At 43.6% G+C, this 15,628-nt stretch overlaps 1 protein-coding gene across 2 annotated transcripts; it reads left to right on the top strand.

Moving 5' to 3' along the window:
- The first annotated feature begins 1,034 nt into the window (after positions 1 to 1,034).
- Positions 1,035 to 5,910, top strand: LOC134483625 (disks large homolog 5-like). Of its 2 annotated transcripts, none has more exons than XM_087596635.1 (5): positions 1,035 to 1,165; positions 2,241 to 2,400; positions 3,752 to 3,895; positions 4,528 to 4,690; positions 5,408 to 5,910. In XM_087596635.1, the coding sequence occupies exons 2-5, from the start codon at positions 2,390 to 2,392 to the stop codon at positions 5,435 to 5,437; spliced, it is 348 nt and encodes a 115-aa protein (XP_087452761.1). In that variant the 5' UTR covers positions 1,035 to 1,165; positions 2,241 to 2,389; the 3' UTR covers positions 5,438 to 5,910. The 2 variants fall into 2 exon arrangements, with proteins under 2 accessions (XP_087452761.1, XP_087452760.1); XM_087596634.1 differs by having other exon boundaries at positions 1,039 to 1,204.
- Positions 5,911 to 15,628: the final 9,718 nt, after the last annotated feature.

The raw sequence follows: 15,628 nt of genomic DNA, 5'->3' as shown, positions 1-15,628 counted from the left end.
TTTCTTATGTATTTATTTATTTATTTATTTATTTATTTATTTATTTATTTTCTTTGGTTTATACATTGTCAGGAAGATAGGTCAAGTCATGGATCTGCCCCCAAAATCTGAGTTATGCATCTGATCAATTAGTATTAGTGTATGCATTCAATAAAATAACTTGTTCTTTTTTTTTAACGATAATAGATGCTTTTGTGTTTTGTGGTGTGATCCATGAAACAGAAGTGAAGATGCTTGTTTCTTACTCTGTCCACTGAGTTATATCTCTAGGCTTGTCCTACTCCTTTGGCTGCACCCCTCACATCTGCTGACTATTTTGTTTTTCAGATAGAATCGCATGTTAGAGCTTAGAGAGGCCTGTAAGCAATCCTGCTTTGCTAACTTAAGTGCAAAGAGGAGAGCCCCACACTCAGCCTGAGGGTGTATTCACTGGTGGATCCAATATTTCAGTTTCCTCTGCCAACAGATCTCCACATTGTTGCCAGAACCATAATGAATGCAATTCTTTCTCCTAAGGAATCTGGTGGCAACTGTCAAATGTTAAGCACAAAGCTTCAGGCTGTACCGATAAAACACACCCACATTGCAAAGTACTCTGCAGGCTATTTCTGGGTGTGATTTCATGCACCTGCACATGAGGAGACAGGAGTCCTCTTTGGCTACTTACGTAAACTCGTGTGATTTCTCAGTAATTTTTAATGAGTAATATTGCTGAGTGAGAAGAATTTGAGGTAGGATGAAACATTTCTGTGCAGGGATTCGGGAGGAAGCACTCATTTAGATACATAGCAATGACTTAGGTTTTTCCAATCAAGTCTAGAGCCAAATTTGGCTTTGGAAGCATGTGTTGCTTAGTGGTTATGCCACACCGAAGTCTCTTGAAAAGGGTGCATCAGCTGTTGCTCAGTACAGGGAGAACATTAGCAGGGAGGCAAAGTCTGTTATCCATGACATCAGCCATCCCTTCTTGGACATTCTATTGTCTCCTAGAGAGTCCTTGGAATCCCTGTGATGTCACCAGTGTTGTTGTGACAACCAACTCCCTACTTCTTCTCTTAGTGTCCAAAGGATATATCCACAGGCATGTTTGCCCGTCTTCGCAGGCGCTTTGGGAGAGTTGATGTTGGCTGAGAAGAGTCTAGAGTGAAGCAAACAAAACCTAAAGGTAATGATGGACACAGGACGTGGTCATGTGGAATGTGGAGTAAGTTCTGGGCAGTGTATGTTGAGCTTCCGGTCAGGGGTGTGTGTGGGGGCCTTCACTGACATTTATAGCAATGGACCACAACCACTGGAACATCTCCAAAGATATTGAGTTCCATGATTATCACAATCTCTTAAAGTCAAGGTGTTCACATCATTAGTTTCTCCATAACCACATGGAGGATAAGCAATGCCTATGCTATTATTCTGGGACCTTCTAACCTTTACTTTTACAGTGCATTCAGTGTGTTAAATTGATATAATAACACCATCAGGAGTCATGGAGGGTATAACTTTTCTGAATTAAACAGGGCATCAATGTACTTCACTTTCATTGCTTCTTTAAATTTAGTGTCTATCTGACAGTAGTAACAGGGAGAGAATTGCGCTCCTGGCCATGACCTTATATTCTTAGAACTCCTCTGACTACCTCTGGCTGACAGGGCCAACCTTACCTTCGTATATTAGAGGTTCTGCGTGGCAGATATTTTTCTACAGTAGCTAAACTATTTGGAGCAGGTAGACCAAGAAAGAGCCTGTAACCTATTGGCACTTCTGGGGCATTTGTCATTTCAGTAGGGGGAATTGATAAGTCTGTTGACCATTTCCTCCCCCTGCATGACTTTTTAATCCAAAGTTATTGGACTAGAGTAACAGTGTAGGATATCTGAGTATCCCTGATCATTCAAGTCTTTGTGGATGCTGAATTGATGATCTGACTTCTGAAACCACAGGGGTGAGGGTCCTGAAACCAGGTTATAGCCCACATAGCTGTGAATAATTCTGGAGAAGGCATCTCTCTGGTACTTGTAAGCCTGTGTTGGCGGGCATAGGGAACACCTGGCTGCTTACATCTCTTGGTCTCTATATAGTAGTGGGGGAACTGTGATCCCCTTAGGAGGCCTCTTACACATAGACCAAACTCCTTGCAGCTACACTGGCTTCCAGGCTTGTTCTCCTGTTTGGGCCTCACTGTGGTCTGTGTATGCTCTATGCATTCTCCCCATGCAGGTTCACTTGTGTTCTTCTACCTACAGAGACCTGCAGACAAACGTCATCCCCTGAAACTGTCCTAAACAAGGTGCAGGCCAATGAGGAAGAGGAGAGGCTGAATAGAGAACTGGAGCTAACTACCAAGGAGAGAAATGAGCTGACAGATCGCCTCCTTTATGTGACAGGTGGATCCATGAACAAGAGGTATGCCTTGCTCCAAATGCTCTTGTGTCACTCACTGCTGTGTAATCTCATTCTCATCTTATCCTCTGAAGGTGGTGGGGTCTAGAATGCTGTGCCTCCCAAAAGACCTTGTTCTAAACCTCGTCTCCCATAGAGAGGAGATTCAGAACCTGATCTTTGGTAGGAGTGAGTTTGGAAATGGACTCTCTGACTCCTCGTGTTGAAAATCTGAACTTGTGATCTGAGTGAAGAATTCATGGATAAAGTCACTGGAGCATGAGTTCCCTGTGTACAATTGGAAAGCCCTTGACAGGTGGTAGCTTTGCAAGGTTCTAGGTGCTGTGAGTTTGTGGAGAGTGTTTGTACTTGCTAGGAAGGTGACTGAATGCTATCATCTCCTGGCAGCAGCCTGAGGTGACAGGTCCCACATTGTTCATATCAATGCTTAAGTAGAAGGCCTGAGGCTCTGGCCTGTTCCTTCCTGTCTCTGTGCCTTACACTCTGACACAGTAATGGTGCATGCATTTCTACTGATTCTCATTGTGCTCTTTCCATATTTGTCTCTCTTTCTCATTCTCTGAGTCTGTTTAATTTTCTTTTCTTGTGGGTGTGTCCCAGTTTGTGTGTCTGTGTGTGCACAGGTCTGCATGCATATGCACAACTTTTATATGTTTATATGTCCCTCCACACTTGGAATTTAGGGGCCTGATTTTTGGCCTCAGGATTTACCTGTATTATATTTTCATGGAGATGTGAGTGCTTTATTTTGGAAGCCCCACTTTCAACAGCACAGTTCTTTGCCTATGTGGTCACATTTGTCTTTACATTCGTATGCCTTGGGCAGATTATAAGTTTGTGGCAATATCTGATGTCATCTCCAGAATTATGTGTACTGTCTGCCTCTAGAATATTAGTTAATCAGCTTGTAGCATTCCAGTTGTCAAAACATGAAAAATAAAATCAGAGGTTTCTGGGTGTGTGTTTGTGTGTGTGTGTGTGTGTGTGTGTGTGTTTGTGTGTGTGTGTGTCTGTGTGTGTGTGTGTGTCTGTGTTTGTGTGTGTGTGTGTGTGTGTGTGTGTGTGTGTGTGTGTGTGTTGGCGTAAGAGCTGTGGCCTAGGCCCTTGATATCATAACTGGTTTGAATGCAGATCCAGCCCTCCTGATTGAAAAATGTGATCCAGGGAACCCTTTATCTGGGTACTTAGCTTATGTTGTCCTGGGCACACAACTCCAAGTTTCTGAAGCTGAAGAAGATCCCAATATGTAGAATTGACAAAGTGTCCTTCCAGGGCTGGGGTAATACAGGACCCAGGCTGAGTTCATATAATCCTAAACCTCGATGTTCATTGGGTTCTATCTTCCTGGGGCCAGCCCCTACTTCAGGCCAAATCCATTTTATGAAAAATTGAAGATAAAGGAGAAAGAAGTCATGTCATTACTGCACAACTTAGACATAAATAACATTGAACATCGTGAGAAATTTCAGGAGCTCAAGAAGGAGATCCACTTCTATCGGTAAGTACTGGTCAGAAGGGCCCATCACTTGTGGAATGGCCATCTCTGCCTCTCTTTGTTCTGGACTGGAGAGCCTGCAGCTCTGAGTCCATCTCTTCTGCTGTTTAAATATCACTGTGCCGTGGGTCTTTTGGACTCAGTTTCAGTTCCATAAGAGACTATGACTCATCACCACAGTGTCTATGCATCTTTAGAAGGCTCTGGATAGAACTACACTGATTCAGGCATCAGAGTGCTATTAGGCCGACCTGGGCCTCTGGGGTCATAGCAGGTTTAACAAAGCTCAATGTGTGGACCACATGGTCAGCATGACCTTCCCTTGGTTTTACTGTCCTCTTGTGTTGTTTGTCACCTACTAATTGATGTTGCCCCCATGAATTGGGCTTTCATGGATATTTGTAGATCCCTTGTTCTTTTGGAAAGACATGGACTCTTATTGGTGCTTGGGTCACAGAAACAATTTATTCTTCCCTGAATAGGCCGTTTGCTGTTTGTGCGGCAGCCTTACATGTATGGAGATGTATTCTATGAAGTCTTTATGGGTATCTGGGTCCTTGTGGAGTTTGTGGGATTTGGCAGTTGGAATGGGAGGAAGAGGCTTCAGGATCTTACTATGCAGAGTGTGTTTCCAGCAACCTGCATAGCCGGCTCCTGATGGATCAGGCATGTATGAAGAAGAAGTTGGTCACATTGAAGCAGGAGTGCAAGGAGGTACAGCGATATTTGTTTGAGTTGAACCCGAATGATGAAGAAGAACGGGAGAAGACCAGCAACCTCCAGACCCAGCAAAATTTGGTAGGAACAAGCAGCTGAGTCAGATTAACAATGTCTGATACCATTTGCCTATTGGATACATCTTTGCTTTCCCCCATCATCTTTCTAATCTCCAGACACCCAATCAGTCACCCACCTCATGTGATAGAGTTATTCATTGCTCTGTCTATGCACAAGTATTCTGGGATGTTAACCACTCTTCAGAAACTGAATTATGGGCAAGTACACTTTTCTGCTCTTTTTGAAACTGCAGTGCAGAAATAGTGACAGAGGAATAACATATCACATTAGTGCATCTCCCTGTGATAGATTGGATGCTATGAGGAGTTTGGAACAATTTCTTGGTCCTGTGACAAAGGTCAAACAGGGGTCATGTGATGGTTGGAAGCACCTTGCAGGGATAAGAACCAAGTGCAAATGGCAAATGAGTCCTGGTCATTAGCTTTGATCTGGGTATCATGTGGCCTTCTCCTTTCTTCCTGCAACCCAAGTAGGACTCTTCCCATTTCCCCGATCTTGGTTTGCACTGGTAGAAGTCTGAGGAGCAGCTTGGTATCCCACATTACTGTGAGGGTTGCTGGTGATGTTCCCCAGCCTGCAGAGATATCAGCAATGATTTCAGTGAAAAGATCAGTGCTGTCTGTCCAATGCAGCTGAGGGGACAGAAGGCAGCAACTTGACAGCTGGTATGCGTGTCCCCATCAAATCAGTGTCTTAATAGCTGCCTTCTTCTCCCAGGTCTCAGAAACTGCAGGAGAGATGGATTAGCACATATCCCAGGAAGACGGCCCCCTGAAGAATGAGTTTCATTCTCAGGAGTTCCCTGTGACGACAATCCTCAACAGTCAAAGACATTCTTTGGGTGAATATTCTTCTTCTCAGTTAATTTCCTCAATGTTTAGAAATCCTAAATTTATGTATCCGTATGCCAGCCTGTCTCCTTGAGGTCCTTCTCTTTTCTCATACTGACAACACCATTTGAGAGACAACTGAGGGGACTGCTTTGACATCTCGTGTCCTAGAGGAGAAACAGCACTACAACTCTGTTTCTAAATGTTGATTTAGAAAATGCTATTAAGAAATATTTTTGGTTATGGTTTTCATTGAAGTTTTCTTTTTGTTGTTTCATAGCTATATATTCTTGTTACTGTTTTTCATTTTTGATACCATTTTAGTTGTTCATTTTATGCCTGTTTTTTGTAAATTGTACTCCTTATGAATAAAAATTGATTTGTAACTCTTGACTCTAAAGATCATCTTCGTTATTCAAGGGTCCTTCCCCTTCTGTAGACTTAGAACTGACAGCTAGATATGGATCTTTGCATGGTCCAGGGAGCATGGGTAAATTGTGAGTTCAAAGCCACCAAGGGGTACACGGAGTGACAGTATCTTTTGTGTTGATAATGTGACTTTTTATGGACACACACTTTATGATGTAATCACTGCCATACAGTATCCATGCTGTCATGTATTCTGCTCATCCTAGTCTATATCAGTCTACAACACACATTCCTTAGTGACTGTGTGCACCAGATATTGAGTAACACACACTCATGCCTGTAGAGCTGCAGGAAGAATGACAACTTTCACAAAGGAATAGAGAAGTAATCCTAATCGAGAAGCATGTGCCTCAGTTTTTCTTACAATACAGCATCAGTATTAAACCACAGAGATAATGACCGTCAACGTCATTTTGGGAAATAGGTTTTTATAGGAGCTGTTTTACTTGATCATTCATATGCTGTGTTTTTTATTGTTGCTGATTATATTTATTTTTATCATTTAAGTCAATGGATCTTTTTTCAAATGTATATCTGGGCCACTCCTGAGTGCATTTCCCTCATGATCCAAAAGAGGGAATAACATTCCCCATTGTAGATGATTGTTAGGGACCATGTGGTTCTTCTGAGAGAGCAGTACATGCTCTACCCTGTGAGTCATCACCACAGCTCCTGTAGTTAGTTTTTGTCCTTCCAAGGCATGTGCTGTACTAGGTGGACACGATCACCTCCCATTAAGGAGAGAGATCTCAGGAAATGTGTATGTACATGTGGTTGAGCGGTGCCTGTTCAATGTGGTAGGCTGCTAGGCATCCATACTGGGCTCTTGTGCCTCTACTGCTCATTGTGCATTCAGGATCATCCTCCAGCATCACTCAGTTTCAATTCCAAACAGATCTTTCACTTACTATCAATGATGATTATATAGATTATGCACATCTAATAAAATACAGAAGAGACTAGCCTCCTTCTACAGGCCAACTTGGCATAATGAAATCTTTTGATAGAAAGCAAGATGATTATCTTAATCTATGTAGTTTATGGAGGCCCTCAAGAGCATCCAGAGAATGCAGACTGCAGCTGTGAACACATGTTTCTTTTGCAGAGCAGGTCTGTACAAGCCCAGAACTTAGGTGGGACAGTTCATGTTGCCCCTTTTCCATGGCAAATCTGTGATTATATTGAGAAAGTATTTTTTCCACGTGACTCATTTGCAATTTATGGAATTATACTGACTTACTGAGAGTGGAGGTGACTCCGAGAGATAAAATGCTGAAGAATAATCCTGTATGTCTGCAAACAGATGCTGTCTCATTAGGGCTTTTCAATGCTCAGCAGCTAGAGAAGCAAGGGAGAGGCATTGTTTACTCTCAAGCTTAGGTCCTGTAGTCATTATAAGCTGACCATGACACAAAAAGAGTCATAGGCATCACAATAGAATCTAGTAACTAGATTTAACCAACCTATCACATTAATGCTGTATTTGGTGGTATTTTTTTTCCCTCTTGGGACCTGGAAGAGGCTTGGGGTTTTCTAATCCTACTCATAATTTATTATCCTTCCCAAGACTATGTTCTTTGTTCTGTTAATGCTAACAGTGCCATATAATACCTTGAAATTTTTTTAGCTTTATTTTTCCCATCTTAATTGAATTGGGTATTTCTTTTTTTTTCCTTAGTAACTTGAGTATTTCTTTCACATTTCTATTGTTATTCCCCTTCTCGGTTTCCTGGCCAACACCCTCCCCCCAAAAATCATGTTCACTGGGGGTTCAGTCTTGGCAGGACCAAGGGCTTCCCCTTCCACTGGTGCTCTTACTGGGCCATTCATTGCTACCTATAAGGTTGGAGCCCAGGGTCAGTCCATGTATAGGCTTTGGGTAGTGGCTTAGTCCCTGTAAGCTGTGGCTGGTTGGCATTGTTCTTCATATGGGGTCTTGAGTCCCTTCAAGCTCTTTCAGTCCTTTCTCTGATTCCTTCAATGGGGGTCTTGTTCTCAGATCAGTGGTTTGCTGCTGGCATTCGCCTATGCATTTGCTGTATTCTGGGTGTGTCTCTCAGGAGAGATCTACATCAGGTTCCTGTCAGCCTGCACTTCTTTGCTTCATCCATCTTATCTAGTTTGGTGGCTGTATATGTATGGACCACATGTGGGGCAGGCTCTGAATGGGTGTTCCTTCTGCCTCTTTTCTAAACTTTGCCTCCCTATTCCCTGCCAATGGCATTCTTGTTCCCCTTTTAGAGAAAGAGTGAAGCATTCGCATTTTGATCATCCGTCTTGAGTTTCATGTGTTCTGTGCGTCTCGGGCAATTCAAGCATTCGGACTAATAGCCACTTATCAATGAGTGCATACCATGTGTGTTTTTCTGTGATTGGATTACCTCACTCAGGATGATAATTTCCAGTTCCAACCATTTGCCTACGAATTTCATAAAGTCGTTGTTTTTGATAGCTGAGTAATATTCCATTGTGTAGATGTACCACATTTTCTGTATCCATTCCTCTGTTGAAGGGCATCTGGGTTCTTTCCAGCTTCTGGCTATTATAAACAAGGCTGCTATGAACAAGTGGAGCATGTGCCTTTGTTATATGTTGGGGCATCTTTTGGGTATATGCCCAAGAGAGGTATAGCTGGGTCCTCAGGTACTGCAATGTACAATTTTCTGAGGAAACTCCAGACTAATTTCCAGAATGGTTGTACCACTCTGCAATCCCACCAACAATGGAGGAGTGTCTCACTTTCTCCAAATCCTTGATAGCATTTGCTGTCACCTGAGTTTTTCCCTTTCTTTTTTTTTTTCTCGGAGCTGAGGACAGAACCCAGGGCCTTGGGCTCTCTAGGCAAGCTCTCTACCACTGAGCTAAGTCCCCACCCCCTGAGTTTTTGATCTTAGCCATTCTCACTGGTTTTAGGTGAAATCTCAGTGTTGTTTTGATTTGCATTTCCCTTATGACTGAAGATGTTGAACATTTCTTTAGCTGTTTCTGAGCCATTCAGCATTCCTCAGCTGTGAATTCTTTGTTTAGCTCTGAACCCCATTTTTAATAGGGTTATTTGTCTCCCTGCGGTCTAACTTCTTGAGTTCTTTGTATATTTTGGATATAAGCCCTCTCTCTGTTGTAGGATTGGTAAAGATCTTTTCCCAATCTGTTGGTTGCTGTTTTGTCCTAACCACAGTGTCTTTTGCCTTACAGAAGCTTTGCAGTTTTATGAGATCCCATTTGTCTATTCTTGATCTTAGAGCATAAGCCATTGGTGTTTTGTTCAGGAAATTTTTTCCAGTGCCCATGTGTTCCAGATGCTTCCCTAGTTTTTCTTCTATTAGTTTGAGTGTGTCTGGTTTGATGTGGATGTCCTTGATCCACTTGGACTTAAGCTTTGTACAGGGTGATAAGCATGGATCGATCTGCATTCTTCTACATCCTGACCTCCAGTTGAATCAGCACTATTTGGTGAAAATGCTATCTTTTTTCCATGGGATAGTTTTGGCTCCTTTGTGAAAAATCAAGTGACCATAGGTGTGTGGGTTCATTTCTGGGTCTTCAATTCTATTCCATTGGTCTATCTGTCTGTCTCTGTACCAATACCATGCAGTTTTTATCACTATTGCTTAACCATGGCTGCTGTCCTCTTCCTCTTGAAAGACCCCCAAACTTGGGGAGACTCTCGCTCCAGTCACGGGTTGGGGTACCCCCAGGAAACACGAGTAGCCGGTCTTGATGTAATCAGCAAGAGGCAGTTTTATTTACGAGATCTCAGGCTGACACGTATCCCACACAGGAGATTGAGTCAAACCCCGAGGCTCTCTAGGCAGGAGCTTTATAGGGAAAACCAGGGGTTTCGTGTGGATACACATAATTGGCTAATACAAAGGGTGCACAGTTACTTTTGGCACGGAGTTACATCAACAAAGCATACGTGTAATCTAGCATCTCAGCAATCTGGGCAGGGCAACTCATCTCACTGCAGCAGGGGGATGACCCATCCTCAGGGAGTGAAGGAAGGGGAGGGGGTAGCTCCAGATGGCCAGTGTCCTTGGGAGCTGATAGTCGGGCTGGTGAGCCCTATCTCAAATTCTCTCAGGCATGTCTGCACTTTGTTTGAGACTAACGTTATGAAATTTAACTCTTCACTCTCTCCTCTCCATCACACACGTTCTTCCTTTATTCTCTGCCAGCTTCTTCTTGCTTCTTCCCTCCTCATGATCCTCTCTAGCAAAGCCCTCAGAAACTCACCTCCCCCATCTCTCTGCTGTGCAGCTGTTGGCTGTTGGCTGTTGGCTTCTTTATAATCACAGTTAACTGGTAGCAGGGTCAGTTTTTCAGGGTTAACCAGTCTTGAGATCTACAAATTAGCATTAAATACAAGCAGAATTAAGCCAATCCACCACAGGGATTTCTTTTGCTTTGCTTTAGCTTAAATTTTATTTTACCTTTTACTTTTTATTTTATTTTTGGCTTTTTTAAACTAATTTGTTATTTTATTTATGTATATTTCAAATGTTCTCCCCCCTTTCTGTCTCCCCTTATCAAACCTTACATCCCATTACTGCTCACTTTGCCTATATGACAGTGCCCCCCCACTGACACATATCCATTCCCACCTCACACCTCTAGGATCTCCCTTGGTGGGCAACAGACCTCACCAGAGCCAAGGGCCTACCACCCCACTGATGCCAGACAAGTCAATCCTCTTCTACACAGTTACCTAGAATCATAGACCCACCCTTGTATACACTTTGGCTGGAAATTTGGTCACTAGGAGCTGGGGGATTGATGACAGAGGGTCTGGATAGATATTAAAGACCAATGGTTGCTGCTTTCTCTTCTTTTTCTGGTTATATGTGAAATTATGTTTGTGTGCTTCTCTTTTCTGAAATTATTGAGAGTAAATTAATTTCTTGGTTTTTCTTGGGTATAGATTAGCCCATTGTCTTGGAGTTTTCCTCCTATTATCCTCTGTTGTGCTCTCTTAAAGAAAAATATTGTTTAAATTTGATTTTGTCGTGAAATATCTTGGTTTCTCCATTTATGGTGATTGAGAATTATGCTGGGTATAGGATCCTCGGTATGCATTACATCTGCCCAAATTTTTCTGGCTTTTGTAGTCTGTTTGGAAGTCTTGTCTAATTCACATAGGTCTGAAGGTATTTACTACTGGTTATTTATACCTTACCCTTTTTAAAGTTCTTTCTTTGATCTGTGCATTCAGTGTTTTAATTATTATGTGAATGGAGGAATTTTTTCTGGTACAATTCATTTAGCGTTCTGTAGGCTTCTTGTATAGTTATGGCATTTTCTTCCTTACCTTATGGAAGTTTTCTGCTATGATTTGTTGAAGATATTTACTGGACCTATGAACTGGAAATCTTAATTCTCTTCTATATCTGTTATCCTTAGGTTTGAACTTTTAATTGTGCCCTGAAATTCATGAATGTTTTGGCTTCAAAAAAACCAGGCATGTTTATCTGAGATGGATGTTTTGTGTTTTGTGGGTGACCTCCTTGACCCCAACTCTTCTGTTTATTAGCATGTTGGATACTGAGACATGGTCAGGAATAGTGACCTCTTGCCGTGAACTATATGAAAATAGGGAGATGACTTTGTGTATCAAGTATCAGTATTCTCCTGGGTGGTCTTGGTTCCGAGTTGGCCATATGTAACAGTTTCAAAAGCCCAGGTTTGATGTTCCTTGGGATTCCCATGATGATGCACTCAGACCTGACAGAAATCAACCAGAATCCTTGTCAAAGAACTTGATTTATATAATAGAGAGAAAACTATTAAGTTCTGTTACAAAATATTTGATCACACTGTGATCTCTATGAATGTATTATTTACTGAAAAACTATTGTGTGGTATAGCATCGCCATGGCACAGACATTTAACACAAGAGTTCTTTGTTTACTGTAAACATGGACTTTGTTTCCTTAATGCTAACCTACCACACACCTTTATTGCAAAGCTAAAATCTGCACTTACATTCAGAGATGATCAAGGAAAGATGTGAAAGGAAATGAAGATAACTAGGGCAATGGAAAGTCTTTGGGTTGAAAGATTTTTAGAAAGTGTGCAGAGGGAACCACAATGCTCTTCTTCTGGGAGGTCAGTGAATTAGGAAGGACAGTTGGGACTTGACTTCCATATCTGACTCCTGAGACTTCATTGGTAAAATGTCTGGAATTTTGGATTGTAAAATAACACATTGGCTCTGCAGCTTTTGGCAAGGCCATGGACAGAGAGATCACACCAGCTGGGAACAACCTGAAAAGAAATCAGGTTTTCTTAAGTCACCTGAGAAGTCCTCAAGGAGAGAGGAATGAATGGGTAGCACCATAATAGAAGGCTTTAGGATCTCATATAGTTCTACTCTACATGCCTTGAAAATGGAAGCAGAAAATGAAAAACTAAATGACTTCACAAGAATTAGCTCAATTCTGAGTATGATTATTTCGTATTGGCATTTTATACTTGATTCATTTTTTAAAATATTTAAAAAAGAACCTTCTGTTTTAATTCAACGCTCTCTTGGAATCACAAAACCCTTACAACCCCTGTAGGGCGCCTGGCATCTAACACTATGGGGCTAGAGATTCCACTTTTACCTTCGTCACCATCGACAGTTTCCATTTAATCAGCAGGTGTCCATGCCAGGCAGACACTGAGCAGGTTGTATGTTCTGTTAATCTCCACAGCAACCCAATTCAGCAGAAACACCTCCATTTTACAAGTGAAGAAACCACAGCTCAAAGCTAACGAGTATCAGGGTCCCATCAGTCTCACTGGCTGTCACTTAGACCCACATCCTTCTCTGTAAAGGGAAGCCATGGGCCTGATGTGGGCTGTGCAAGCTGACTCTCCTGAAACGATCCATGCTAGTCTTGAACCTAGGAGAATTTAAGACAAGGTGATCCCACAGACTCCTGGAACAGATTCTGCATCTGGGTTCTAGGGTGGGAAACAGGATCCCTTGTCGTGGGTCTCTACGCATCTGAGGAGTCTGCTCCCATGTGTCAGCTTCTATGGCAGTGGTTCTCAACACGCCTCGTGCTGCAAAACTTTAATACAGCTCTTCATGCTGTGATGACTCCCACCAGAAAATTATTTTATTGCTACTTCATAACTAATATTGCTACTCTTATAAGTCATAACATGCTAGGTATCTGATATGTAAGGTATCTGATATACACACTAAAGAAGGGTTCGCGACCCATACATTGAGAAACATAGCTTTGTAAGACCAGAGATGCCCTGTAGTAATGACAAGTTTTAGCAGACCAAAGGCTCCTTGCCTTAATGACAACAGAGATTCCTGGCTAAAGGCACACTCTGAAATCACTGTCCCCAGGATATTTCTTACCTCAGTTTTCCCCCATTACAATGTCTGTCTCCTTGGACATGTCTGTCCAGGAAGCCAGTCCCTGTTGTCTCTCCAACAGACAGAATATGAAAAGCAAGAATGCTTTCCCTCTGTTGGCCTACAGTCACTTCTTCAGATGTAAGTTCAAATTCCCTCGTGGGCAAATGTGTGTCTCTCACATATTGTGTTAGACTTGAAATGGCGTCTGTTTGAGTTGTCAAAAACCAACACTCAATTCAGATTTACAGCTGAATTATACGATTATATTCAGGAGAACACAGAGGGTGGCCTGGCCTGCAGAGTCAGATCCCCTCTGTGCCTGGGACAATCCCACCCACAGTAGACTTCAGCTTCACCTATCAGCTGTTATCAGAAAAATCTGACCTTAAGATTCTGAGTCCACAATATGCATAACCTCTGAAGTTGTTCAATGGCCAATATGGGGGTTTGTTCCAGGTTAATATCATTCTGGTCTCTTCTCTCCCCTCGGCTGCCCTCTCTTCTCTCAGGTCTGTTGGTCGTGGAAGAACCTGGGTTCAACTCAAGTCCTGGGGGTTGGGGAAGAGGACCTTTTGTTGTGGGAATGAGCATGGATCAAGAATTTAGCCCCACTGTGACTGGGCAATTAATCTGCAGAAAATCTTCCCCAGTCACAGAACTGGGTCATGTGGGAGCTCATCCTGTTTAAAAGCGATAGGTGGTAGCTTTCTCCTGGAAAAAGCACATGGGGGTTGACTGTCACTTCTGAACCTTCTGTTCTAAGTCACTTCTCAGAAGGGGCACTTTGCTCTAAGTCCTCTGTGGGACCCACCAACCACTGAGGCTGGAGGATCCTATGGTGTTGCAGCTCTGAGCTGGGAGGGAGAGCTCTCACACTGGCATGGAGAAGCCTGTTTTCACAGCTGATCTATATCTGAGGAACAGGTGCTTTTAAAGAAGCATGTGAAAGTATCTCCTGCAGGAGAGCCCACCCCACAGGGAAAGTCACTCAGGACAGCGAAAAGCGGCTTCCCAACTTCCACAGAGGGAGAACCAGGGAGGGCATCAGATAGGTGATCGGAGTTTGAGAAAGGCCTGCACCTCCCTGAATGTCTTCCCTCAACCATAAGTCCCACCACTGCCACAGCTGCACACCTGAGGCTTCGCAAAGCCTGCCACCTGCTGGGGTCCCTCAAAGTAAAAAGTGAGTGTAGAACTGTGCAAAACACATCTGGGATGGGGAGACACAAGGCTCAGGTGGGCCTGGCCTCACTGCCTTTAGACTCCACTGTCAAGGCAAGTATAGGTCGTGACTAGTCCATATCTCAAATGCCTTGGGCTGAAGAATTGAGAGATGCCAGGGGCAGGGGCAGGGGCAGGGGCAGGGGCAGGGGCAGGGGCAGGGGCAGGGGCAGGGGCAGGGGCAGGGGCAGGGGCAGGGGCAGGGGCAGGGGCAGGGGAGCCAGGCAGAGCAAAGTCAAGCCCCAGCCAGCCTGCTGTTAATCTATGGGCGTGAGGAAGTGCAGTAGCAGAGCCTGCCCTTGTTCTCTCTGGTGGGACAAAGAACCAAGGTGGGGATGGGAAGAGTTGGGGAACTCACAGCCTCTTGTCCTCCAGCTGCAACTGCCAGTGCTTGACAAGAAAGAAGCCAAAGAGGCTCCAGGGATCCCCTGATTTCCGGATCTCATTGTCCTCACGCTTGTCCAGGTTGAAGGCTGTGCTCATCCTTGCCAGAAGCCCCTTGGACAGGTAGAGCAAGCACAGCTAGACTAAGACCACCATGGGCTCGCATTGGGACCCAAGTCAAGTGGCCACTGAGGGGCTCCAGTCAGCCTGGCCCCAGCACCTATCCCTATTGCACCCAGGCCACAGCAGCTCCTTTAGTCCCTCCCACCATGAGCCCTGCTCCCTGCACCTGCCAGGCTTGCACTCTCTGTCAGGAGCTCCCCCACAACCACAGCTAGCGGCCACTCAATGACCCTCACTTTATTCTTGTTAACCATATTGGCTAGTCATGAAGTCTCACTGTGAGACTGTATTGATAAGATGAAAGCCATAGGAGAAAACTTGAAAGATTTATAAAAATAAATATGAAACCTCTCTTCCCAGTAGCAGCCTGGCAGTTGCAAGTTCAGGAAACCTCATGTCCAGTCTGGAACCCAGCATGCATTGGTGTGGAGAACCTGCCTGCTTAAGGCCCTTACTTCTCCTGAGAGGCTGACTGTAATTTTTTAACTTTTATTAGATATTTTCTTTACTTCCATGTCATGTGTTATCCCCTTTCCCTGTTTCAATTCTCCATGAAGCAGAGTCCAGCTCACAAGCCTGAGAAGCTGCAGC

The sequence above is a fragment of the Rattus norvegicus genome, chromosome 19 (assembly GCF_021556685.1).
Source record: "Rattus norvegicus strain SHRSP/BbbUtx chromosome 19, alternate assembly SHRSP_T2T, whole genome shotgun sequence".
Taxonomy (NCBI): domain Eukaryota; kingdom Metazoa; phylum Chordata; class Mammalia; order Rodentia; family Muridae; genus Rattus; species Rattus norvegicus.
This window is presented reverse-complemented; position numbering and strand designations above follow the sequence as displayed.